Source organism: Phaethon aethereus (genome assembly GCF_964289735.1).
Source record: "Phaethon aethereus genome assembly, chromosome: 3".
NCBI classification, from domain to species: Eukaryota; Metazoa; Chordata; class Aves; order Phaethontiformes; family Phaethontidae; genus Phaethon; species Phaethon aethereus.
Genome location: NC_138576.1, coordinates 104,014,695 through 104,040,271, shown reverse-complemented (window position 1 = coordinate 104,040,271; position 25,577 = coordinate 104,014,695). Strand labels below are relative to the sequence as shown.

The window sequence follows — 25,577 nt, the reverse complement described above, 5'->3', positions numbered from 1 at the left end:
TGTTCTGGGAAAAAAACATTAAGAGAAGAAACACCTAACATTTTACAAGTGCGTGAAATGCTTCTACTGTTACCTAAACAGGGCCAAAAAAATCAGAACCTCAGGCAATTTTTTTTTTTCCACTAAAAAGTAAAAAACCAAAAGTAATTCACACACACACAAAAACCCAATGCTACATTTAAGTCTCCTACAATATTACCTATTCCTAGATTTGCCAGACTACTTTCCTGTAGTTAGATGCTTGACTACAAAGAACTGTAATAAAATAAATAGAGTAAAAATCAGTTAAACAAAATCTTGGTGTGTTGAACATTTATTCACTTAAGAAGTTAGCTTCCTTCAACAGTTACTCATAGAGAGGAGGGCTGTATTGTAGGCATTGTTCTGCTGTACAAGTCTTCGACATAAAAATATTTTTATACAGGTGGTCATTCATGTGGTTCCATTTTTAGTTATTAGCTTGCTCCTCTGTAAAACTGGTCTGATACCTGTGAAGGCTTGCTCTTTTCTCCCCTTCATTATTTGGGAAAAAAAAAAAAAAAGAGTACATTGATACAATTTTTCAAATGTAGGAGTTAGCATAATTCTGCTTTATTTCTTCAGTGCAGAGTGGACTGGGATTCTGTCTGAATTCCAATGAGCGAGGGTGGCTGCTGGCCACTAACCGTGGTTAACACTGGCCTTGGGTTTAGACGAGGAGGCATGGAATTAGCTGGGCGGATGAGTGGTGGGGGAGGCTGATTTAGAGTCGGCCTTGGCTGAATAAATCGCGCCTGCTGTTGAAGCGGCGGAGGCTGACGATGGAGAGCAGGAGCAGCAGGAAGCGCTGGACGAAGTAACGGGGGCGGCTGATTTAAAGTTGCCATAGGAGCGGTAGGTGCTGGAGCAGATGCCTGTGCTGGAGGTGAAGGGCCTAAACACTGAGTGGCCGGAGTGCTTTGTGCCTGCACAAAGGACAAAGACAAGACTGCGTGAACAGCCGTCCCAGCCAGAACATGATGCAGTTGGGCTGCCACTGTCCACTACACAGGAAACAGCATTTAAAAAACAAAACCAAAAAACTGAGAAGTTACTGAAAAGAAATCACCAACCAAAATATTATAGACAGCAGAACTAAAAATATTTATGAAGCAGGAGTCTTCTTTCTAGAACAAGAACTGTATTTTAACAGTAAAACAGTAACATGATCATCACTATGAAAGGTGCAGTCCTGCTCCCAGCTGGTTAACGACATTGGCTGAAGTTCTATGCAAGCTCATCATCATTCTTTAGAATGCGGTTTGCCACTCCACACCAGTTAACCTTACATTATATCACTAAATAAAATGCTGTTCCTCAACCCATGCTTACTTATTTCTGGTACACAAAACACACCTCATCTTCTTCATCAGTGCTCTTTCCTGATGGCACATTAGAAGTATTTTTTGTGTCCTCCCCTAAAGCAGAAGCATCACCATTAGAAGCCAGGGTTCCTTGTTCCGCTTCCCATTCCTGCAATACCTCCTCTAAGTTAAACCGACGCCTGTAGTTTACAAAGAAGTTCTTCACTTGGCCAACAGTCTTGTTGCCAATTACATCTGCAATAGCTTGAAAATCTTTACCATATTTTCGGACACCTGGAAGGCAAAGTAAATAACATAGCTGTGAAGAATCAGTCAGACACAGCTACGTGTGATGTATTTATAGAGAGAACCTATGGGACCTGCAAACCAAGGACTCGCTAATTAGGAGGACTTCTCAGTTAGCAGAAGGCCTCAATTTCCATTAAAACAAAATAATTTTTAATTGCACAGCTATCAACATACAAATCAAGAACTTTATTAAATGATCATTACCCACTCTTCTTAAAGATCCTGGCTTACTCACCAAGCCTCCCAACCTAAAACCACAGAGATCTGGCCTCTGACGAATAAAGTAAATCCTTCAGTGTGCTTTCAGTAAGGGCAGAAGCCCAAGACAAGTTCAAGATGGGAGAAGGAGGGTGACTGAGCATGTGTGTATAGCTGTAAACAGGGCATAACACTAGAAATGTCAAGTGACAAGTGTTGACAGCGTCTATAGGTTCCCTCCATGCCAACACACAGATGTTTCTTTGCCCACAACCTGTACAGGAGTGACAGAGAGCAGTAGCTACTGCTCCAACCACAGGGCAGAAGAGGGGACACAGTGCCTAAGTCATGATATACTGCTCATTCCTCCACCTGTTGACATGCTCTACTGAGGCTACAAAGAGCAGCTTGCAAGCATTGACCTGACAAAGTCTTTTTAAAGCTTTCAGTCACCATTCAAGCTGGGTAGAAGAATCTGGGGTTTTGGGACAACCACCTTGGGGAATGTTAAGTAAATATAAACAGACACCAATAGCTTCTAAGACAGCCCAGCACAAGCCTCCAGGATCAAATCCTCCAGCGAGAAGCAGCATGACAGAAGATCTTTGAATTGTTCATTAATTTTCACATTGACATCAGTAGGTCATTTTTGTTTACAAGCACTTCCCAAGAAAATGCTGCTGGCCCTTTCCAAAAATCCCAACATATGCTTTTTAAAGTTCTAAAACTACATTTGCATATAACAAACCCTGCCTCCCTTGAATACAGCATTCCATAGTTTTTAACCTAAAACTGGAATTATAATCTAAAGTTTATTGATTTTTCTCTCAGTTGTATTTAGGGTATCTAGTTCCTCCTCTCTCCTGCTTAAGGAAAAAAAAAACCCTCAAACTCTCCAGCATCCTAGAACACAGCTTTTAGCTGCACAGAGTGTATTTTTAATCACAAGTGTCCAAAAGTTTAGAGACTAGACGAAATAAACCAGAGTTTTATTCCAGACTCAGTAAACAAGACTAGTTTTTTTGCTCTCAGCTATGCATGAGTGATTTGACTTCTTCTGTGAAGCTCCTGATAACTAAACTCATTCTGAACATTGTACACTGCTTAGGGGACAGGCACTCATTACAGGAAAAGAAATTTATGCCTGATTTCATGCCTCGCTTTAGAAAGTGAAGCAAAGGATTCAGAAAGTGAGAGTTGTTTCAAATCTGAAAGCTATGTTCCTTTTCAACTTAATTGTAAAGAGTATGACCTTCAGTTTGTTCTGCTCATTTCTACTTTCTTCATCAACAGGTACTTCTGACATGGTAATGCACACTCACTGCAATTTAAGAGAAAAGTTTGTCTCTAGGATAGTAATAATTTCCGTAGCTGAAGCTGGTGGTTCAACTGTCAAATGCACAGCTACGTGTAAGAACTTTTCTGGGGCATACAAAAGAATCCAACTATCCTGACGGCAAGAACCTTGGGAAGACAACAAAGGGACCTAGCAGAGCCACGTGGGAGGGCATGTATCTAGGAAAACACAGGGATTTGGCTCTGCTCTTTATCAGTTGTACACAGGATCAGCTACACTCCTTAAAAGCTGCGTGTACCCACAGAGTGCTCCCTCCAGTGTTTTAATACTCTCAGATTGCCCTATCATTACCACCGTTACTAATTTATAATGATCATTAAATGTCCACCACAACATATCTAACACCCTGTACAATTTATCAAATGAACAAAGTGCCCAGCAGAACAAAGCACATTTTTGTCTGAAACCTAATTCAGGCTTTTAGTGATTTCAGCCTTTTCTGTTATTTCTACTCTTTATACTTCTTCCTTCCCCTTAATCTGCAAACCAACTGAGCCTGTTGGCTAACTTCAACTTCAGTTGTCAAAAATAAGGTCTTCAAGGCTATTTCCAAGCAAACAGCTTGAGAACGGTATATCTTGCCTTCACTGAGAGCCCAACTGTAAGATAAGATTTAAAGAACATAAAATTCCCTTAGTTCAGCTACACACAGCACTACTCATTTTGGATTCTTTTCAGAGTGCTATTTAGTACTGCTCTAGCATCACCACAATGACTTCTACACGATAACATAGTAAAACCCTTTTAAGCTGCATCAGAAACAGAGGAAGTTCAATACATGTTTATGGAAGTTTTATACATAAGGTGCTGGCATATCTGTAAGAGTTGATGCCAACTCATCATCCCTTTCAAATTGATGCACATTACTTACACATCCTCATACATATTCTGTGCTAAACACCAATTTATTTCTGAAGCATTTAATCTGTTATCCAGTAAAGAATAATTTTACTAGGTTGCTGAAAGTGAAGCTCAAAAGATGACTGCATAGCCTCACTTCACATGTATGAATGTCTTTCTCCCAGCTCATTTGAAAGTAGCCCTGATCATGGGAATCCTTCAAGCTCTTCAAAACTTTGCCCAGTTGCAAAGGCACGCTTGAACATGTGCATGCTTGAACATGTGCATGCTCACCATTACAATGTTTCATCTTGAACGTCTAACTCTGAGAAACTCATAAATCCAAGTTTGATGCCGTCTACGCTGCTTAACATTGTGCAGTACAGCAAACACTGACAGGCACACAAAACATTAGCCTGGGTCCAAATCAATATAATACAGCACCACAATGAGGCAGAAATAGTTAACAGCAACCTCCAGGTTATGAGAGCTGCAGTTTCACCGTGATGGGATTACAGTGCTCCTGGCAACTACCTTACCTAGAGTTAGATCCTGGTTGTCCCAACTACTTTCCACTGCAATGCTACGGAAGTCATGCACTGCTTTTCAATTCAACTTTTGTTTTAAGGCTTCAAAACAACATTTCTGAAACTGCAATTTTCATCTGGCCAAGATCTCAGTTTGAAAAGATGATCGTGCTCATGCATTTCTATACGTAAATAAAGTTTGTAACTTCAGAACACCTCAAATGATGAAATGGCCCATTACATTCAGTAACTATTCAGACAAAGTTGAATAGTAACCTGATAAATTGTACTGCAAAAAATTGGCTCAGAGATCATAAGTCTGAGTTCACAAGCCCACTGCAGGCAGCCACACTGCTTTCAAGATTATACATGTAGTTCTATTTTAAGGCGGTTTTTTTTCATTACCTCCTCTTTAGCTATTGCCAATCTCTTGCAATTAGCCCACAGATGACAAGAGTTTTTTCCATGTTTAGGAAAAACGGTACCAAAATTGTATTACTGCAGATTGTTTTTATTATTTCCATGTTAGGATTTATTGTCTGAATTCAAGTGAACAAATCACAGAAGTGCCACCTACCTGCTTAATACTTATGATTTCTGTGAAATTATTAAAATTTTATTAAACTTATTAAAATTATTTACGTGCCAAAACGTATCAATGCATTTGATGAAATAAATTTATTTTAAATGTACAAACTAAATGTCCCCATGCTAAAGTCTACTTCCAAGTTCAAGCCTAACACACATTAAGGCATCTTTTAGCACAGCAACTATGGCTACTTTCTTTTAAAATCAATCAGGGCAAAAGACAGCATGGCTCCTTCATGCAGAAGTCTACTAGCTGAAGCAATTATTTTGAAGCGAGAGATCAGAGTCCTTAGCCTGAGGGACAGGAGGTTAATACCTAGAGCACTCTTATTCCAGGAGGGAGACTCTACTACCAGGCAGTAGGTAAGGGAGGAGTAGGTAAGAATACTATGTCCCTGGCATTAAGGTGCTCTCCCATCTCCATTTTATACAGTGGCAAAGGAAGTGGACTAAAAAAGAAACAAATATAAGCAGGACATGTAAATTCAGTGAAAACAGGTTTCTTCCGGAAAGCCTGATTTCTCACCCCACCCTTAAGTATTGAGCCTGACTACCTTCATGAAACACAAAACGTTCCCTAGAGGAGAGACCAGAAGACCAGAACTCCTCTCCAGGGAGTCATCAGCAACCCTCATTCTTTCACCCATGCTCCAGTTTTATTATTTACCTTGTTGGTTACATAACAAAAGCTCAATGCAATCTTACCGCTTCCCAAACAGATGCTTAGTGAGAGCTCTCATAACTGAACTATGAAAATGCAAGATGGTTTGAATCCTTTCATGCTAAGGCTGGCACAATGAACCTGGGTTTTCCCCACTTCTCCGCCAAGCATTCTACTTACTAGACTATCATATTAAAGACAGTTGCATTTGGGAAGAAAATAAAAAAAAAAGTGAGCTTCTTAGCAACACTGAGAGGATGAACTGAGGAGAAAAAACGTTTTGGAGATGCAAATCCCAGTCTGAGGCACGCAGGTTGAAAAGCCATGGCTTCAGACACACCATGCTCTTCAGCATTTCCATTCGCACTTCAAAATAAATCTAACTTCAGGTTCAGTCACCTGGCTAATAACCAGGTGTGGCACACCTGACAATTTTACACTGATATCCTGATCTAACTGAAGGCTGTACAGTAAAATTCAGCCTTTAATTTTCAGGGAGATGAAGAATACAGAGAAATAAAGCAGATGTGTATAACTGAGCTGATTATATTATCTTAAAAAAGATGATCCATAGGAGCGAGTCAGTATACAGTGACTTCAAGAGAGCATTAGGCTCTCCAGATATTTCCTTTGCATGTTCCTGGATTACGCAGTGCATGTTAAAGCAAGACAAGAGTCAGTTTTCCTTCATATAAGTGAAATAACTGCAAATTAGCTGTATCAATAGCCTACTAGAAAATGTTGGTTTTTCTCCAATAAGACTGTTAGTCAAGTATCCGTATTCCGCTTCAGACTCTTAAAAGGCCTCCAACTGGGTAGGTATCTGCTCTTTTTATTCCCTCATAAGCACAGAAAACTAACTGTAAAGCAGTTTTACTTCTGCTTTTTCCTACTTTAAGAATATGGAGAGATGTCTTTCTAAGCATTTGCTTCAAATTTTATTACTTCAACTATTACTTCAGTCTTCCACTTTAGAGAAATTAATGTAAGGTGATTTAGAAGATGATTGAAGGGACATTTTGGTTTTACTACAGTTGTTAAACCCAGCTTAGCTTTTCTAGTTGAGATTTAGTATGGGTAACTGAAAGACTAGTGTCATGTTACCTGAATGAATGTCCTAAATATTCTCACTGGTTTTGCTGTTTTCCCAGTAACTTTCGTGTAAGACCAGATAAACTTTAGCTTTTCATTAGAGGGAGATACAAACATAAGTCTGAGTACCTCTTCAAATCCTTTGCATCAGATTTCAAGTCGCTACTACTATTAACATACCTTGTACTGCAAGAAGCTGCTCTTCTGTGGTCCAACGGGCATTGACTTTCTGATTAGACTATTAAAATTAGAAAAACGGCACAAAGATCATGAAAATGTTTCAACAGCTGCAAAATGTCTGAGCATCAGAATGTGTTTTACTTGGACTACATTTTGTAACACAAGTAAAAATCTCTTGCTTATAAGCCATAAATTTATAGTTTAAGATTGCTTTCATGACCAGGAAGTAGCATTTAAGGATTTGAGCTTAGAACCACAGCAATAGTTTTCCCTCTGTTTTATTGCAATTCTTAGTAGCAGCTATATCATAATTTATGCACAAGCTAATGATCTTTATGCAGACAGAATTTGAATTTATAGTTACATTTAGATTAAACTATTAGGACTTGGTGTGTGGAGTGTTTTGCATTCACATTGTTTCATATCCAAGCCTTTAAACCAAGCAAAAAAAAGAACTTCAACAGTAATAAATCTTACACTTCGGATGCCCAAATGTATATATAATCATGTTTTCACAAAGAACATAGAATTTACTGCTAGCAATCTACATTAACTACTTTTAATCAGAACTGTGTTCCCCGCCCCCCCCATACATCAGGGCTCAATTTCAGCTCCCTATTGCCACAAACAGAAATGACATTTCAATTTCTTCTGCCTCTTTATTCAGTCAGTTGCCATAAAAAAAGCCTACCACTAAATTCCTGCAAAGAATCCAGACAGACTCACCCCTGCACGTAACTCAACAGAACCTGTTTACGGGGCTGCATAAATGCAAACACTATGCTGCAGCAAAACACATTTCTGTAACTTCCCACTAATGTAAGTGCAAGGCCACAAGTTTTAATATTTATTCTGATTTACCTCAGGAGGTTTGAATTCTTCAATCCCGCCTTCCATTTTCTGTTTAAGTGCACTGTTTACTTGCTTAGCATTTTGAACCTTGGTCAAAAACAACAAAGTTAATCAGCTCCACAAAGAAAGTTGGTCACTTTACACATATATCTTCACTAGGATTGCCACAAGTGTACCTCCTAAGTTAGAAAGAGAAATATTATGGTTTAAGGCTTCACTAGTTTTAACTGTTTAAAAAAAAATAAATTGAAAGAATACAGCACAGTTTACTATGGAGAGAAAAATATTTAAGCCAGTCTTTCAAAAGAACAGTTCGTCTGCAGGAATATTAAAAGTAGGACATAACAAGCAAGTTTTGATAATGATGCATATGTTTTTGAAGAAGAATGCAGAATATTCTTGACACAAAATTTGGTTCCTAGAAATCTAAGTGAGATGTACTGCATATGTTAACTTCTTCCTTCTCCAAAAAGCACTTTGGGCGGGGGGGGGAAGAGAAAGATTTATGAGATGTTTCCAGTTAGTACCTTCTGACAGACTGTTTTTTATTGACCTTAGATCATCACGATTTCCTTTAAGTGTGATTCTTGAAATGAATTAAAATATTTAAATAAAATATCTTAGTCTATAAAAACAAGAGAGCTTCCAAATCGTACATATACATATCTATTAGCCATTTAAACCTGACAGTGATGCACATAATGTAACGGAGGTAAGAAAATAGTTTTGCATACTATGGTGCACAGCTATTACAAGTGTTCTTTAAGTAGGGACACAAAAGCAGACAACTCAACGGAAGATTCCAAAGGCTGCGTCTCTGAGATCACTGCAAGAAAGAAAGAGAAAACACAACCTCAAGGCTATAACTCACCTACACTTAGGCTACAGAGTGAAACCCACCTATGCTATTCAGGCCCCATGTCCTGCTGTGACAGAAAGAAGCATATTTCTCCTGTAAAAGAATACAAGGGAGCACAAACCCCATGAAACCCTTTATTTACTCTGTGAATTTGCAACATGGCAGCTATTAGCTGTCTAGAAGGAGGCAAAAATTCCACGAGATAAGCCTTGACTTTGTAGTCCCATCGCTCCTAGAAAGCAAGCATGCACATACTGCTGTCCCCTTAGAAGCTGAATAGATTCTGTGTTTCAACTTTAAGTGCCAAAAGTTAACTTCTTCATGCAAAGGATGCAGGCAATTGTCCTCTTAAAGATGAAGACTACAAAGCTTTTCTAAATTTAATAAGAAGTAGAAAATTCATCAATTCAAACAGAGAAAATAACTAGGCCCATGACTTCCCTCCCCCCATACTTTCATGGTATGTGGGGCCAGACATCCAGAAAAACAGCATAAATTTTAAGCATAACATATGCAACTTCCACTGCTTCACTGGTCTTATTCTCACTTGTCACACAAGTATGTTTAACAAAGTTAAAAACCCCTCAAACCAAATGTGACTTTGGTTTTCTCCTGTCCCCAGATCTGGAACACTGTTTTCATGCCATACTCCACCCTCCACTTCCCCCCTTTTTTTTTTTTTAAAGGAAATCATCTTGTTTCATGTTATCCACAAGAGCAGATGAACATAAAAAACAGAACTGAAGAATAGCTAGTCAGCTAGTGTCCAGCATTTCTGGTGATAACTGTGGAACAAAATTAGAAAGACTCACATTAAAGAAGTTTCAGAATCTTCATAGATAATCTTCAAAATCATTACAATCAGAACAATCTGAGATGAAAACAAAACAAGACCAATAACCCATGGTACCTGTCGCTTTAATGAGATTAGTTCCATATCCAGCTGTCTAAGAATTGTGTTGGCTGCATTGGGACTACAGGAAACAGCTATCACATCTTCCTGGGTCAGGTACATGCCTTTTGGTGGACGGCATTTGGAACGCTGAGAATGGTGGCGATGCTGCAAGCTCTGATACTCTCTTCTACCCAGACCTATTTTGCTGGTCTGAACAGGCTGCTCATTATTGCCCTTTAATTTACAAGAAATAAATCATTAAAGAATAACAGTGTCTAATATACAACTTTATTAAACTATCACATAACATTGTAATGTCATATTTATGACCAAGAAAATCTAAGCCAACATCCTCCCCTGCATGTACGACCCAAAGTCTTGCAGAGGAGCTGATGAAGCATACCAGCCATTTGCTGGATAAGCCTGCATTAGTCTTAGAAAGGCCATTTTTCAAAACTTTTTTTTTTTTTAAATGTCTAAAAATACAGTAAATGGTTTAGAAATCACAGTCTGAATACTGTGAAAGAGGGCAAAAATCAAGAACCTCTTATGTAAGCATAAGGTAAAGAATATATATATTACATCTTTAAACCAAGCAAGCAGTGAATTTACACATTTATTTCTGGTCAGATATGAAGAGTTCGGGTGAAGATCAGACGAGAAGAATGAGTGAAAAGTCAACCAGGATGGGCAAGAATGCAAGATGACACTTTTCCCTGCTGTAAGCACGATAACTTGGAAAGCAATAGTGCTGTTTGCTTTGGCAGGGGATCTGAGATTTGAAAGAGAGAGGATGGATTTACTTTTGCAGTCATTATAAAAATCCACGTAATTTAGCAAACTTAAGTCTTCGTTGTTTGCTTTTTTGAAGTGGAAAGGGATAGCAAAGAGGAGATGCAATCTTTGTAGCTGCTGTTTTGATATGTTTGAACACGTAAAAAATTGATTTTTGTCTTCAACAGGCACTGCTGCACAACAGCTAGTCTGCATGTATGTGACTCCCATAGAGCAACCAGGTAGGGTCCCTACAGACTAGGAGTGGAGAAGCAAAAATGACTTTCCCCGCAAGGATTTTCCCATTCAAAGCAATGCTAAGTACCAGAACAGAGATGAGATTCAGGCTTTTTGCTACTTCAAGCAGCTCCCTACTGTTCCTCCCTGCTGGCATCTATGCAGGTTAAGAGGAGGTGGTCATCTGATCACAGTGAAGAGAAAACAAATTGCAGCAGCCATTATTACTATGTTCTGTAGCATTAGTACAGATCAGCAAACAGTACTTTGCTCTGCTATGCTTGACCTTCTGCCACATCCTCTTCCCTGCTAATGTAACATCTTAATAGAGTCCACAGACTTCAGAGAGGCAATCTTAAAAGCACTTAAGATATTTGTTAAGTTTACTTCTAGCCCATTTATACTATTTGTTTTTTGGTTCTGCCTTGCTCTTTCAGTATGAAATTGCAGTTCCTGTCTGTTCAATCTGTATTTAAAGTGAAAATAGTCTCTCAAGCTTTTGTCTTGCCAAGTTAGAGTGCTTGGCTTGTTTTAGTTTCCTCCAGTAACAGAAAGTTTCCATTGCTCTGTGCATTTGAGTAGTCTGCTCAGTTTATATTTTGCTTAGAAAGTGAGAGTACGCAAATCCTACCAGAAATATTACTTCATGAAATTACCTTATGTAGATCCAAATAGCTGATCAGAAACTGCAAACCTATTTGTCCTGTTCCTAGAAGCCTATGAACACACTACTTTCATTCTGGACTGCATGTAGTGATTCAAACAATAACTAAGGAAAGTAAATTGAAGAAAATAGCCCTTATTTAAAAGTGGCTTGGGCAGCAACTCAAATCAACAGATTGCAAGAACATTGTTACAACAGCAGAATAAAAAATAAAAGTGTTCATTATCAGACCTTGTGCCATTTCAAATTCTACACCACATATCCTGGCACGTTAAAAAAAAAAAATCTCAAACTCTTTTACGGGAGGGAGTAGTTGTAATTGTCCTTCCCCCCCCACCCTGCCCGCCCCAGGCAGTTAAAGCCATACATTGAAGGTCACTGCAAAGCTGAGAATGGAATCTAAACTTATCAGTCTCTTATTCCGCATCATTTTTGGTAGCACTGCAAAGGTTTATTAATAATCCTAGATACCACTTCATGGGAAAGTTTTGCACTACCTCTCCTCTCATATTCTCAAGAAGCATGAACTCTACCATTTTAGGAAAATCACAAATGCATTAAGTTCATTGAGGAAATAATCAAACATTTACCTGCTTAACCGTGTTTTTCGAATCTTGTTCATAAATAGCTTAATGTTTACCAAAAGAACCCCCCAAAAAAGCAAAACCTGAACATACCTCAAACACAGCACTCATCTGTTAAGCTAACAGTAAGTGCTCATTAGAGGAGACAAAAATGTTGTTCTCCAATTGATTAGTAGGAAGTGTCTCAATAAAGCCACGTAATAGTGGAAATGCACAATCTCATTGTGGCTTTGAAAGAACAAAAAAGTTATTCTTGGAAAAATGTCATTTAATTTTAAAATGCAAAGGAAACATTTAGTTTCCAGTAATTCACAACCAGTAAAACTGTAAACGTATTAACGAGACAGAAGTAGGGGTAATGTTGTTTTACCAGGTAGTGATAGCCATGCATCTCTTACAAAACTTGGAAGCTCTCTCAGAAGATAGTGAAGGTAATGAGAGATGCATTTGTGTCCACAGAATGGCAAAAATATACGGTAAAATTTTTTTTCAGTCAGAAGTTGTCAAGACCTTGATCACCTAAAACCCCTGTGAATTCACCAGGCTGCAAGCTAAACCTCTTTACTACAAGTCATACTCTTCACAGTAACACGTTCACAGAAAACAAACAAACTGACATTCACCATTAAGCTATCTGTTACCTCCTTTTTGGCTTCTTTTTTGGGATCATAATCACTATCATTTCCATCCATTGGATGAGCTTCTTCTACGTCATCATCACTGAGGACAGATGATAAGAAGCTGGTAATTTTATCTATTTTTTTAAGCCCAAATATAAATGTGTATCAGGTAAGACAAAATTATCTACTCCAAAATACCTACTGTGTATACAAAGTATATGGCATCTCAAAGTTATTTGTAGTTTTCAAGAGAGCTGTTACAAACTTATTTCCTTTATCAAGTTTTAACAATTATTGTGATAAACAAGCAATCCTGAACTGTAGTTTCAAAATTACTTTAAGCAGTGCTGGTACTTGCTGCCAAAAAATTTGGTGTCACCTTTCTTCAGTTCAACCACTTGTGTCAGCATGAACACACACAGTCAACTATACCAAGGCTAGAAATAACCTTTCATTTCCCACGTTAGTTTTAACAGATCAATTTTCAAACCACTGCACCAGGTGTATGAATAAACCCTTGCTGAAGTCTGTGGGGAGCAAAAGGGGACAATGTAAGATGGGAAAATACAGGACTGCTTTTTTACCAAAGTGCTCAAGATCTAGCAATTTTTTTGAGGGTGAAATCCTCTGAATTAAATCAAAGAGAAAAGATTGAAAAGATAACAGTTAGTTTAGCTGAGTCCAATCCAGTCATTCACACAATATAATTTCTGAATATATAAATGTAAAAAAACCCCTAAAATTTCTAACCATTAAAAAAACAACAAAATGATGTTTTAGAAGCAAATTTATTTTCTTCTGTAATTTTTCAGCTATAGGGTCACTAAGTAAGCATATGAATTTTAGATTTCAGGAGTTTTTTTTCCAATAACATGTAATTAAATAGACCTTTTTGCTGTAGCTAGCCAGTTTTCTGTAGATGTAAAATCATACTTTCCAATATAAACACAATTATATTACTTACACATTCAACATACTAAATCACTTTTTAAAAAGTGCAAGTTAATACTCAAGTATACTAAATACAACATAATTTTAATTTCACAGTAACTAGGGGAAACTTCATTCCCTTCTATCCAAGACAATTTAAAACTATTTTGAGCTCTAATTCTCTTTGACTGATGGCAGTTCTAAGTCTCCTAAAATCAGATTTGTATTTATATAATGTTTTATTGTAAGACAGTACTTGGGCATTCTAATTGCTACAGCTCTTTACAGTGGTTGATCTTGCAGTTTTAATTCCATTCTAAATGTTCAAAAAACCCAAACACCCAGAACGTCTCCCCCCAAACACTCCCCTCCCCACACAGTAATATAGGGCTAGACTTCCCAAATACAGAATTATTTCTAAACCACATCCCCAAACTTCAGGTTTTTTTAAACCCTTGTTTTTACCCATTAAAGCACTCAAGTGTGTTACTACAACTCCACCAACTGGAGTGATACAGTTCTTAAAGGACAGGTACCAAACCCCTTGCTAAAAGCAGAGACATCACCACAGATGCTCAAACCTAAAAACATGGTTCATCCTGAAACATAATGGCTGGAAATTACTCTGACATATCTACGTAGAAAGACTTCAGTCTCTGGTTAGCTACTTAAGAATATAAAACTTACCTGTCACCTTGATTATTTCTATTAGCTAGTTTTCGAGCCTGTCGATCCATCAAACTTGTCCTAGAGCGAGTTTTTTTCCAAGAATAGTAATATTTTACAAGGCTTGCAATAGTCTTGTCTGGAAGCTAGAAGAATTCATTAACTTATTAATACTTTAAAAAATTTAAAATTCCACCCAAGATTATATTCTGCTCTATTTACAGCCACCTTTACTCAAATATCTTAAGTGCATGGATGAGATGGAAAGGAGGGATATGTTTCATATCCATTTTTAAAAAGGGGTTAGAGGGGGGAAAGGCTTTTTCTAGTCACAGTGAAAAAGCTATAGGTCCAAAAGACATAATGAAATTAACTTAAAACTTATATTCAAGGTTATTCCTGAAGCTTCTACACAGAAATCAACATGAAATTTTAGCCCAACAGGAGACTTCGTTCTTAGTGCATCTGAACTGTTTAATGCTTCTGATTAAAATATTACTTTACCATTTGCTGGATCCTGTGAAAGCTCTTTCCATGGAAGCTAAATGCTTGTTCAAATAAGACTTTATCTTCAACTGTCCATTCATCGGGGAAAGGAGTGAAGTTAGGGAGATCCGCAAGGGACTTCTCAATATTGTGTTTATGCCAGAACAACATGCCGAGAGCCTTTGAAAAGAAATAATCCCTTTTTGGATTTGGTCAACTTTCTAAAATGTTGAGACAAGTTAAATAAAAACCCTGCAATTTATTTATTTAAAATAAAATTTGACTATTAGAACCCCTTCTCAAAACGTATTTACAATTTTATTGGCTATGTACTATAGGTTACAAAATTCTCTTTGGAGACAATATGAAGAGTGGGCACATCTGTACTTTACTAAAGCTATGAAAGCTAGACAATTTAAGGTTAGTGTGGCAGTGGTAATTCTGAAGTAGCATGAACTAGGCTGGATAGGCTCAAATCTGACCTGCTCACTCTTTTTACAAGCATGTATCACCTAGACAGTTCAGGCCTTTCTTACTAGCCCACTGAAAAAAAGAAAATTAAAATATTTTTCAGCAGCCAGAGGATCATCCAAAATGGAAGTCTGAAAGTTCCAAGTGAGAGTCTTGGTCTTTCTACAACTCTCCAATCCACAAATAATAGCATGGCCACTTCCGTGTCATGAGCATCTAATAAGAATTGAAATTTAAATATATTTTCTTACATAGTTTAATTTCTCTATATTCTTAAAGAATTTTACGCTGATTAGACTTTCTGCCAGAGAATCAGTGACAGATTTGACGCCACGTCTAGCATGGGAATGGGGAAATGTAATCCACTCTGTTTCAACCATACAGTGCAGACATGATCACCAGTTGTTCATCAGCTCTCCAAACCCCCGATTTCACACCCTTCTAATAACCTGGACATATCAAACCTCTTTTCTTGTTAAAATGACAAGTGACAAGCACCTCTTGCAAAGATAATTTCTATGCCACTATGAAAAGTCTATAAATATTTTGTATGACAAGTTGTTTTGAAAATTAGCCTTTTTTGTAGACTTTTTTTGAGATCTCTCACTTTCCTCTCTCCCCTAATGAAAGCCAAGCCATAAACAAACATCACCAAACTGCAGGTATTCTGGACACCATAATCTCTTTTTCAGACAGCAGTTGACTAGCAAGTCTTTGCTATTATGAGCTTCCATCCTCCAAAACTTGATCATTCAACTTGTTTCCACTTGTACACCAAATATTATTTTTTGCAATAGGTTATCTCACTTTTACATAAATTAGTTAATTTATGAAGAAAACTGCAATAGAACTAAGTGCAGACCAGCAAAGTTTTATCCTGTACTTTTTACAGGATGGTGACTAAAGGTTATTAAAAAAAAGTGAACTTGTTTGTTACTCTGAAACCTAGAATTTGATTCCATTTTCTTGCCTCTGAAAAAACACTCCAAGTTGGTTTGCCTTTTTTTTTAAATATGCAAGAAACCTTTCCAGTGCTGTCCTTATGGCAATTAATGGTTCAAAATTGTACCATATTTTAATGCTAATATTAAGCGTTAAATTTGTAAGCTGCTTTCCTAAGAAATCCTTTAGCTAAATATACACACACAATTGCATGACATGCCCAGTGTATCAAAAAACATACCAAACCTTTCAAAAGTGCACATTACAAGCTGAGCATGTCATGAAAACAAAGAGCTCAATCTTTTGCAGAGAATCCAGACCACAACTGTGTGCAGATCCATTTAACTGCAGTGTTTGCTGCCGTGCCTGAAGAGAAACAGCGTTAATTAATGGTAACCAAGGGAAAAAAAAAATGAGTTGTGTTATACTTTTATATATAAAAAAAAATCCTTTAAATGAGCACTCTCATTTCACAGCACTTACCTGTTCCACATTGTATCCATGTTTTTCCTTTGCTATTGCTATATATTCATCCACTGTAACAAAGCAATGTCAGAATTATTCTTTAGTACTTTTACTGCTGTAAGATGACACAGAATTAGCCATCTAATGCGGAAAAACAGTTTTCCTATGCTTTAATATACTGCATAGATCCAGGTCCCCCAAAACATTAAATATATTAATAGCTTTATTAATAATAAATAAACCCACTGTCTTTAATCCAACATTTAATTTTATAAACTTTTTACATAAGCTAATTCTCAGGAAAAAGATTCCCCCCCCGCCATCTTTACTACAACAAAGCCACAGAGGGTCATCATTTATTTAAATCAGAGGCTAGTTGGTTATTGAAAGGCTGTTTCGTCTTGGAACCCACTCCTAAGAACACAGACACACTGGAGGTGTGTGCAGACACCTGTGTTAGTTTAAAATTGAACTACTTCTACGGTTTGTATTCCCAAACATGTTAAAAATTTATGTAAAGAGATCCTAGATCAATGATTATGCATATCCTCAATATTAATATAGTTTTCACTGACCAACGTGAATTTTAACCATGGCATAAAGTTAGTTTTCAATAGAAAATATGAAAATTCAATAATTAGGTCATCAAATGCACCAATAATGTATTTTTTAAAATAATATTTGGCCATACTAGAGTCAGCTTTGAGTTGAACACTTTCCATCATTTTGCAATTAAGTCCTGCTAGTTTTGATCTTCAATGGGTACTTTTTATTTTTAAAGAAACAAACTCTTCACATTCACCTTCTACAGTTCACAACTAAGTGGCAACTAAATGTAGTTGAAAGGAAGCATGGCTGAGAAAAGGAAATAATTATAACTTCAAGCATTGGAACAGGCTGCCCAGGGAGGTGGTGGAGTCGCCATCTCTGGAAGTGTTCAAAAAACGTGTGGCTGTGGTGCTTCAGGACATGGTTTAGGGGACATGGTGGTGCTGGATTAATGGTTGGACTTCATGATCTTGAAGGTCCCTTCCAACCTTAGTGATTCTGTGATTATTCTAATGGACCAGAAATGTCCTTGCCATGAACTGCTGCAGCAGTTAATTGTACTTTAAAGGAAGGAGAAAGTGTTTAATAATCACAGTTGTACAGTATTTTATTTCTAACTGTTCTGCAGTAGTAGAACGTCCCTCAAATGTAGCGGGACACAAACCTCTAACTACTGGTAATAGGTAGAAACTGTCCTGAGCACCAGGTTCTCATGACTGCATCCTCGAAGTTTACTCCCCTATATTATATATGGGAAATACTAGCATAGGAGGCAGGTTTAAACTAGATTAAACAGATAATTGATCATATTTAGTCAGATGATTCCTGTATTTCAGGTCACTTTTGAAGGGGGAAAATGCTGTTTTTTCTGAGCATTGCCCTTGAACTGGGCCTCAGCACATCTTTTCTGAATTTATCCAATGCAACTCCTTCTCCTAGAAATTTAGAGCATCAAGTCCCTCATGTTTAGATGTGTTATTCCTTTTATTAATAACTAAAGGTTTCACAGTAAATGATGATGATGATACAACACAGGCAGTCTGATTTGAAACAAAAACAATTATAAGAGAAGGTGATCTTTCCTTTCCCTGAAGTTCTCAAAAAAAGAGAAGCTTTGAGTCTAATTTACTAATTTGCAATTTCACTGTGTGTAAAATAAAGAGTGAACAAGTACACCAGAAACAATTATTTAGTTATACTTAAGCATCCAAATTCCCAAGCAGGGAAGGACTTACACTTGGCATCTGGAATATTATGATACGGAGACCATACAAGCATCCCTCCATTATCTTTATCAGTATATTTTGTGGCACCTATAAGAAAACAAGTCAGTCTCAGTATTTATAAATATGATCTAGAGAACAACTACTCACTGCACAGTAAGTAAAAGTGAAGTATATTAGGAAGTCCAGCCCAGCTACTACAGGGAGGAGAAAAAAAAAAAAAATCATTAATTCCACATTATTTCCTTAAGACATCAAATGGCTGAATTTGAACACTACTCTTAGGAGGTTAAGTAATAACTGGATACTAGACAGGATCCTGGTTACCACAACTGGAGCATGAAAGCACGTTGCTCAAGTCAGCATGGATGCAAAAAATAGAGGTAGTTGTGTTGAAACAGTCCTCCAGAAGTTATGATTGTCTGTTAGTACTCTAAAACTTATCACTATTGGAGGAGTACCAGGATCTACTGGGTTAAATCTGGCTTCCTTAAAACAAAACCAAAAAAGACATATGGGCTAGAATCCAGTCACCACCCCTGATCCTTTCAACAGGGAACTATACTTAACAACTATGCCAGAAACAATTGTGTTCATCTCTCTCTAGTTTTGATTTTCATAGCCATGTAATTTTGATATTCATAGTCAACCAAATTCTGTAGCTGTAGACTACTAAAAGCAGTCGTCTTTTGTTTGGTTGTTTTTTTGGGGGGTTGCGTGTTTTTTTGTTTGTTTCTGCTTCACCTCCACCTTGAGGTAGCAAGAGAAGCAGTCCAACCTACCTAACCTATCAGGAGGACAGAGCAATTTTTGCAATACTGATACAACTTCGTATAAAGCACTAAGTCACAGAGTCTTTGATTTTTAAAAACACGCTATAAAAGAAAAGGAAATTCCCCAATACTGGAAAAGCATTAACTAATAGTTATTTTTAATGAGTATTTTACAAATGTATGCTACTACATAAAGCGTTCTACAATCTATTTGTTTACAACAGTTTATCTTGCTAAGACATTGCTCAACAACTGGAGCATTTACACTTGTGTCAGTATGAATTCCTTGAGGAATCACCCTCAGAGGAACTTCCCTGGAATCTTGCTTGGACAAGGAGAGATATTTTTTTTTTATTCAGTGAAACAAGTAACTTTTCACTCCATTTTAAGCTTCCACACTTTATATTTAGGTTCTACATCTTGCTGAAGGAAACAAAACAAATCAATGTTTTGGAAAAGAGAACAACTTAGTGCTTTCTGATTACGTACTATGTTTTGTTGCTCTTCCCTCTTTGGCAGTGTTTTGTATTTGCTATCATCTTTGCAATCTTTAGATCCATTATGACTGTGAACTTGAAAAATCAGTTAACTAGAAAAACTCATGCATCTTCCAAAATGAGATGTCTAAGACAGATAACCTAAATGCACCATAAACTCTGTAACAAGTTAAAAATGTACATACATTCATAAAGCATCAGTTTCAAGGCATAAGCAGTACTAAACTCTGAAAGGTTTTGGTATATGAGAACAAATTCCTGAATATAACATTCTACTTTAGAACAAAAAATGCATGCCATTTTTAGTCATTAGGAACACAGTGTTTCATCAAGAGTCATGCAAACATGTTACAGGCACACCATTTCTCTTGTTCATTCAGTTTTTATCACAAGTAAATGACCACTACCCTGTACTCCACTCTAAGAGATGAGGAGAAAACAAGACCACTAGAGAATGCATCAGAACTTCAGGCTGCAAGCAAGAAATGTCTGCATGAGTATACCCTCAGTTTTTCCTTAATTAAAAAAAAAAAACAAAACCAAACCAACCAAAAGAACAGACACTTGCAGACAAGTGGGTATCATGAATACTATCAGGTATTGAATATTCAACTATTAAAGTGAAAAAAACTTAGTTTCAGAGTCCTATCACTTGCTCCTGCAGGAGATCATCTATGTGGTGACACTCCCCTACTGAGGTGCCACCCTCACGTGGCTAACAAGCAGCTCCCACCAGAACACCCCTTTTTGAAGCAGTGTTGTTTCTCCAGCAGGAATCAGACAACTATTTCTATTCAGGTGGCATCTTGACACTGCCAAAAGGAAAGCAAGGATGACAAAAGAAGGATGGGATGCATACAGGTAGCTCAAAGAAAGACACCCTGTCCTCAACACAGGATGTCCATAGCCACAGTACAGGGAGCCCTCCATCTGCATATGCAAGACCATGATCCACCTTTATGAGAATGGCTTCTTGTCCTTTGTGCCCCAATTATTCAAGCAGCACTCCCATCCTCCAAAAAAGCTGTATTGTATCTTAAAGGCAACATGACCGTTACCTGCGAGATCCACTCTTATGGACAGTGGCTGGAAATACCAGGCAACATGTTAACCTAAGCCAGTTAGAAGAGCAAGGTTGTAAGCCAGTAAGGAGGAGAAAGACGATGAGCTACATCTCAAATAGAGCAGGTCTCCCCCTGCCCAAACCCCACATTCACACCACTTGGTTAGAGGCTTCTGTACTTCAGCTGCTGCGCTCCTCTGTCGATACCACTTCGAAAATGGGGCTAGCTGAAGATGACCCACAGGTACTCTCCACTGCTGCCAGAATAGAGAAGCATACAAGACTTAATAAGGGCCCTCTGGGGCAATTTAAAAGTGTATTGTTTTCCAGCATACAAAGTACCATCATCTACTTAAGACTAAGCTTTGAAAGTAGGAATAGAATCACAGAAACTAATAGGGGGAAAAAGTAAATTTCTAAAATACTTATTTTTCAGATTTTCAGTCCTTTAAGTAAATAAACAAATAAAAAAATCAGGGAATGTGAGGACAGATGGCATAGAATAAATGGAAAATTTTATATACTTCACCACAGATTTTAATAATTTAAGAAAGCCTGTTTTTATCTAGGAAGACTAGAGGGAGAAAAATTATAAGGATGTACGCAGAAATGGAATTCGTAAGTGACCTTAAAAAGTGTAAAACATTCTTCTTGACACCCCCCCACCCGGCCCTGAGAAGAGGGTAAACAGGAAATAAGTATTTCAGAATTAACTAAGCAAAATTCAAAATAAAGTCTTTGGGAAGTCCAAATCAGAGTATAGTAAAACTTATCTAGCTGTTATCTCATGTGTGCATGACACAACAGCATGATGCCTCTCCAGTGCTGGCATTCTCCACTAAACTTTCTAAGAGAATGCAGACAGTCCACAACACAAGGATACCAGCTTTGTAACATCCAGCTACATCTACAGGTGGGTCAGACAGTACAAGCAGAAACAATTTCACTTCAAGAATATAAAGTACTATAGGAAAATCAGAAGGAGGAGACATATCTGGAGTGCAGGAGATGGTTTATTAACTCAGCAAATTAGGTAAGGAGGTTTAGGAGTTTTATTTTATTAAAACTGTTTTTTTGCAGTGAGAAAATTTACCTCATTGCAGTAGTACCTAGTGACAACTAAAAATGCTATTTCCCCCATGGCTCTATCTGAAGGCCTGCCTGTAAAAAGGTGATGGTGGGGGAAGAGGTAAAGAGAGTATGTTTAAATTAACTTTTCCTAATTGTTGCTTCCAAACAAACAGTTGATTCACTTTTACTTTAAAAAATTCTTATCGTATACATGAACTCAGGTTAAAAAAAATAACGATTAGTACCATCACAACTTTAATCATTAATGTTTTGTTCCTCTATCTATTGTCATAGAGCATTGCTTACAAGTATTTTTAAACACAGGCTAAGTGGGGCCAAAGGATTGGTATTTATTCTACTCATTTTAGCATTCTGTGTGTGTACCAGGGGGCTGACTTTGTATCTTAGACTTCTATCTAGTTTCATCTGTCACTGATTCCTTTCTCCCACCTATTTATTTTAAGGTGGTTAAAAAAATGCAGCACTCAAAGTACTGCAAATAAACACACATCTAATCTATCTGGTAAACCCTCAAAAAAAAAGGCATTGAAACAATTCCAAGAAGAAACAGCATTAAAGCTAGTAAATTAGAGATAGTGCCTAGGTCCATATATGCAAACCTATAAGTATGATGGAGTGTCCGTTACATCATTTGCTACAAAAAAATAAATCATCTAGGTGTAGCTATGATAAAAGCACAGCTTTTTGTCCAGCATTACTTCCATCTCTAAGAAACAATGCCTCAAGATTCATCAGAGAGAAAAAAAACCCCACAAACAAAAAAAACCCAGATGAAAGCATGAGATCTTGCTGAGATCTCCTCAAATAATCAATGTGCTAACATGGTAAGTATGTATTGTACTTTTACGCTTTAGGGACTTTAAAGTTATTTTACAAAATGCTTCAGTGTTCCAAAAAGTTACTATCTTCTTACCCTAATAATCAAAATACGCACACTAAGAAGAAAAATACTATACATTATGCCTCTTACACAAGACTTATGAAAGAAATATTTCCATCATTAAGAAACTGTTCTGATAAAGTAAGAGTATGTGTTAATCCCAGTTACTGGGGACAGGAGCATCAGTTGAATTCTACCCCCCCCCCCCCCCCGAACACTTATGAGCTCTAAAAAGTCTGGTTATGAGAGAGCATAAAATTAATTCTGTAGTTACAAACGCAATGATCCTATTGCATGTATAGTTTACAAAAGTGAAACCACAGAACCTCAGTTACCCTACAAGGGGTGAAGAGTCCCTTTAATCAAAAGAAAAACAAACACTACACGTTTTCCTAATTTAAGTGGCCTGTAGGAGAAACAAGCCCAGGCTGCACATTAGAGACGATCATTTTTATTTATGTTTGTTTTTATTTAGGCAATGTAAAAATAAAGGGAGTAAACGGTTAGTCTTATTGACAAAGAGACCTAGACTACGCGCTCCTCACTAGGAGCAAGGCATTCCCTTATGCCAAGATCATGCATCCATTTAATCCCACCCTCCCCCTTTCTTTCCCCCGGCCTTTTCTTTGGCCTGTGGGGACTTGCGCCCATCAAAAGGGGCTCGCTCCTGTTTTAGGAGGCACTATGTGAGCAGCTCTGGCCCAGTCCTCTTCCGGTAGGAAATCATCTGACACCAATGGAGCCTGTTTGGAGAACAGGAAAGTAGATAGCCTTCATCTGACCACTACAACAAAACTGATAAACGCTCCTACGGTCTCACTGCTCAGGCTAGTAACGCAAGATCGCGTTCTAGCTATTAACTGGCTAAAACCCAGTAGCAGGCTATGCAAGCGTGCCCGTATTCCCCGGGGAGGGGCTGGGGGGGGGGGGCGGTGAGGAAGGCGGAGGAGAGCAGCTCAGCCTGCAGCAGCGGGGCTAGCGAGGCTACCACAGCGCACAAAACCAGGGGCAGGAGTTTCCCACCAAGCGCATCTTCCACCCAGCGCCTCCCGCACGCAGCCAGGTCCGCTCCGCTGCCGGCGGGGCGCATCGCTTCCCACTCCTGCGCCCACCGCCCCTCCGCGGGTGCTTCTAAATCACCTCGCTAATCTATTCCATGCTTTAAGGGGGGGCGGGAAGGAAAAAAAAAAAAAAAAAAGAGCATCCAACCTTTTTCTGCTTCACCGCCTGCCTCCCGCCCGGAGACACATAAAGCGGCTGATAACGAAGTGAAAATCTCCCACCGCGATGCCCGCCGGCCCCAGGCGCACAGGGAGCGGCGGCTGCCCCCGCCGGCCTCCCGCCGCCCGCACCGGATCGCCCACACAAAGGCTCTTAGGCGAAATAAATACAATCCCGCCGCCGGCGGGAGAGCGCCGAGCCGAGCTCACCGCAGCACCGAGCCCACCCCTCCCGCTTCGGGAACCGCAAGATGTCAGGTTGCAGCCGAAAAAGCGATTTACCGGGCTCGAAGTCAGGAATGCGCGCCTGGTATTCCGCTCCGACCCTCATTCCTACATCTGCAAGGCAAAAGGGAGGGGAAGGAGGGAAGAGAAATTAACGGCTTGGATGTCCCCGGGCAAGCGGGCGCCGTCCCAGGCTACCGCCGTGTGGCGGGCGGGCTGGCGGACGCGCCGCCCGGGAGCCCCCGCCGCCGCCGTGCGGAATAAGCCACCTCCCCCCCGCCACCCCGCCCGCCGCCGCCACCGCCGCCGCTTTAAGCCCCGACGACCGCCGCGGAGGGGGCCGGAGAGGGAGAAGGGGGAGTTTATTTCAGCGGAACAATGGGGACGGCGGCGGCGGCGGCTCCCGGGAGACACTCCCCATCGTTAAGCACCGCGGGGCCGCCCGGCAGCCGCGGGGCCGCGCTGCGCGGTCCCGCGTACCCTCCTCCCCCCCCCGCCAGACGCGCGCGGCCGCGGCCCGGCCCGCCGCAGTACAGAGGCGCGGCGGCGGCGGAGGGGTAACGGCGGCGGCAGCGCCCGGCTGGGAAGGGGGAGGCGACTGGGGTCGGCTCGGCGCCCCTCCTGCCGCCTCCGCCACCCCCCTCCCCCCGCTGGCGGGGTGGCCCGGGGCCGGCCCCAGGCTCGCACCGTGCTCGTCGCCACTGTCGCCGCCGCCGCTCTCCGGCTCCGAGTAGTGCCCGTTGGAGGGGCTGCTGCTCTTGGTGCCGTTGGGGGCTGCCCGGTTCTTGCCCCCCAAGAGCTCCGCTCCCTTCTCCATCATGCCCGGCATGTCAGGGCTTGGGGGGGGAGCGGGGGAGAGCGGCGGCAGCGCGGGCTGCCGAGGGGGGGAAGTTAATACGGAGCCGCCATGTTGCCCCCTCCCCGCCCCCCCCCCTCGGGCCGCCGCGGCGCCGGCACCTCCTCCCCCCTCACACCGCCCCCCTTCTCCTCGCGGTCGCGCTCCCCCTCCCCCGGCTCTACACAGCCCCCGGGAATCCCTCCGCGCCGGCCCAGCCGGATCTAGCCGAGGGGGCGGGGATGCCGGCAGAGCCCCGGAGGCGCGGCGGAAGAATTGCACCGCCGCGCCGAGCTCGAGGACTCCGCCGCCGCGCCGCGGGGCTCCCCCGGCGGGCGGGGGTGGGAGGGAGAGGGGACTATTTCCCCCGGCGGCGCAGGGATCCCGGTGGGCGTGCGATAGTGTGAATACTGGTGGTGCTGCTGCTGCTGCTGCGGCGGCGGCGGCGGCGGCCTGCGGTGAGGGGCGGGAGGTGTTGGGCTGCTACGGCTGCGGCGAAGGGGTTGTGTGGGAGAAGGGGGGCCCGGTCGTGGGGCAGCGTCCGGGTGAGTCTGGGGCGGCGGAGTAGGGCCTGAGGGGAACGGCCGCGAGCGGCGTCGGAGGGCGGTCACCTTGTGGGGGCGGGCCCCGGCCGTGAAAGGCGATGCCGGCTGCGGCTGCGGCTGGGGCCGGGGCCGGGGCCGGGGCGGTGTGCCGCCTGC

The 25,577-nt window shown here is 40.5% G+C and overlaps 1 protein-coding gene across 3 annotated transcripts; it reads right to left on the bottom strand.

Annotated features, from left to right (window-relative positions):
• Positions 1–321: 321 nt before the first annotated feature.
• On the bottom strand, positions 322–24,870 carry RCOR3 (REST corepressor 3; the record flags this gene model as incomplete). Of its 3 annotated transcripts, none has more annotated exons than XM_081997211.1 (12): positions 322–944; positions 1,375–1,616; positions 7,075–7,132; positions 7,936–8,013; positions 9,696–9,914; positions 12,581–12,659; positions 14,177–14,301; positions 14,660–14,821; positions 16,538–16,590; positions 18,268–18,381; positions 24,099–24,155; positions 24,729–24,870. In XM_081997211.1, 12 exons carry the CDS (start codon positions 24,868–24,870, stop codon positions 600–602), a joined length of 1,674 nt encoding a protein of 557 aa, XP_081853337.1. In that variant the 3' UTR covers positions 322–599. The 3 variants fall into 3 exon arrangements, with proteins under 3 accessions (XP_081853337.1, XP_081853338.1, XP_081853339.1); XM_081997212.1 differs by having other exon boundaries at positions 12,563–12,659; positions 18,304–18,381; XM_081997213.1 differs by having other exon boundaries at positions 18,304–18,381.
• Positions 24,871–25,577: the final 707 nt, after the last annotated feature.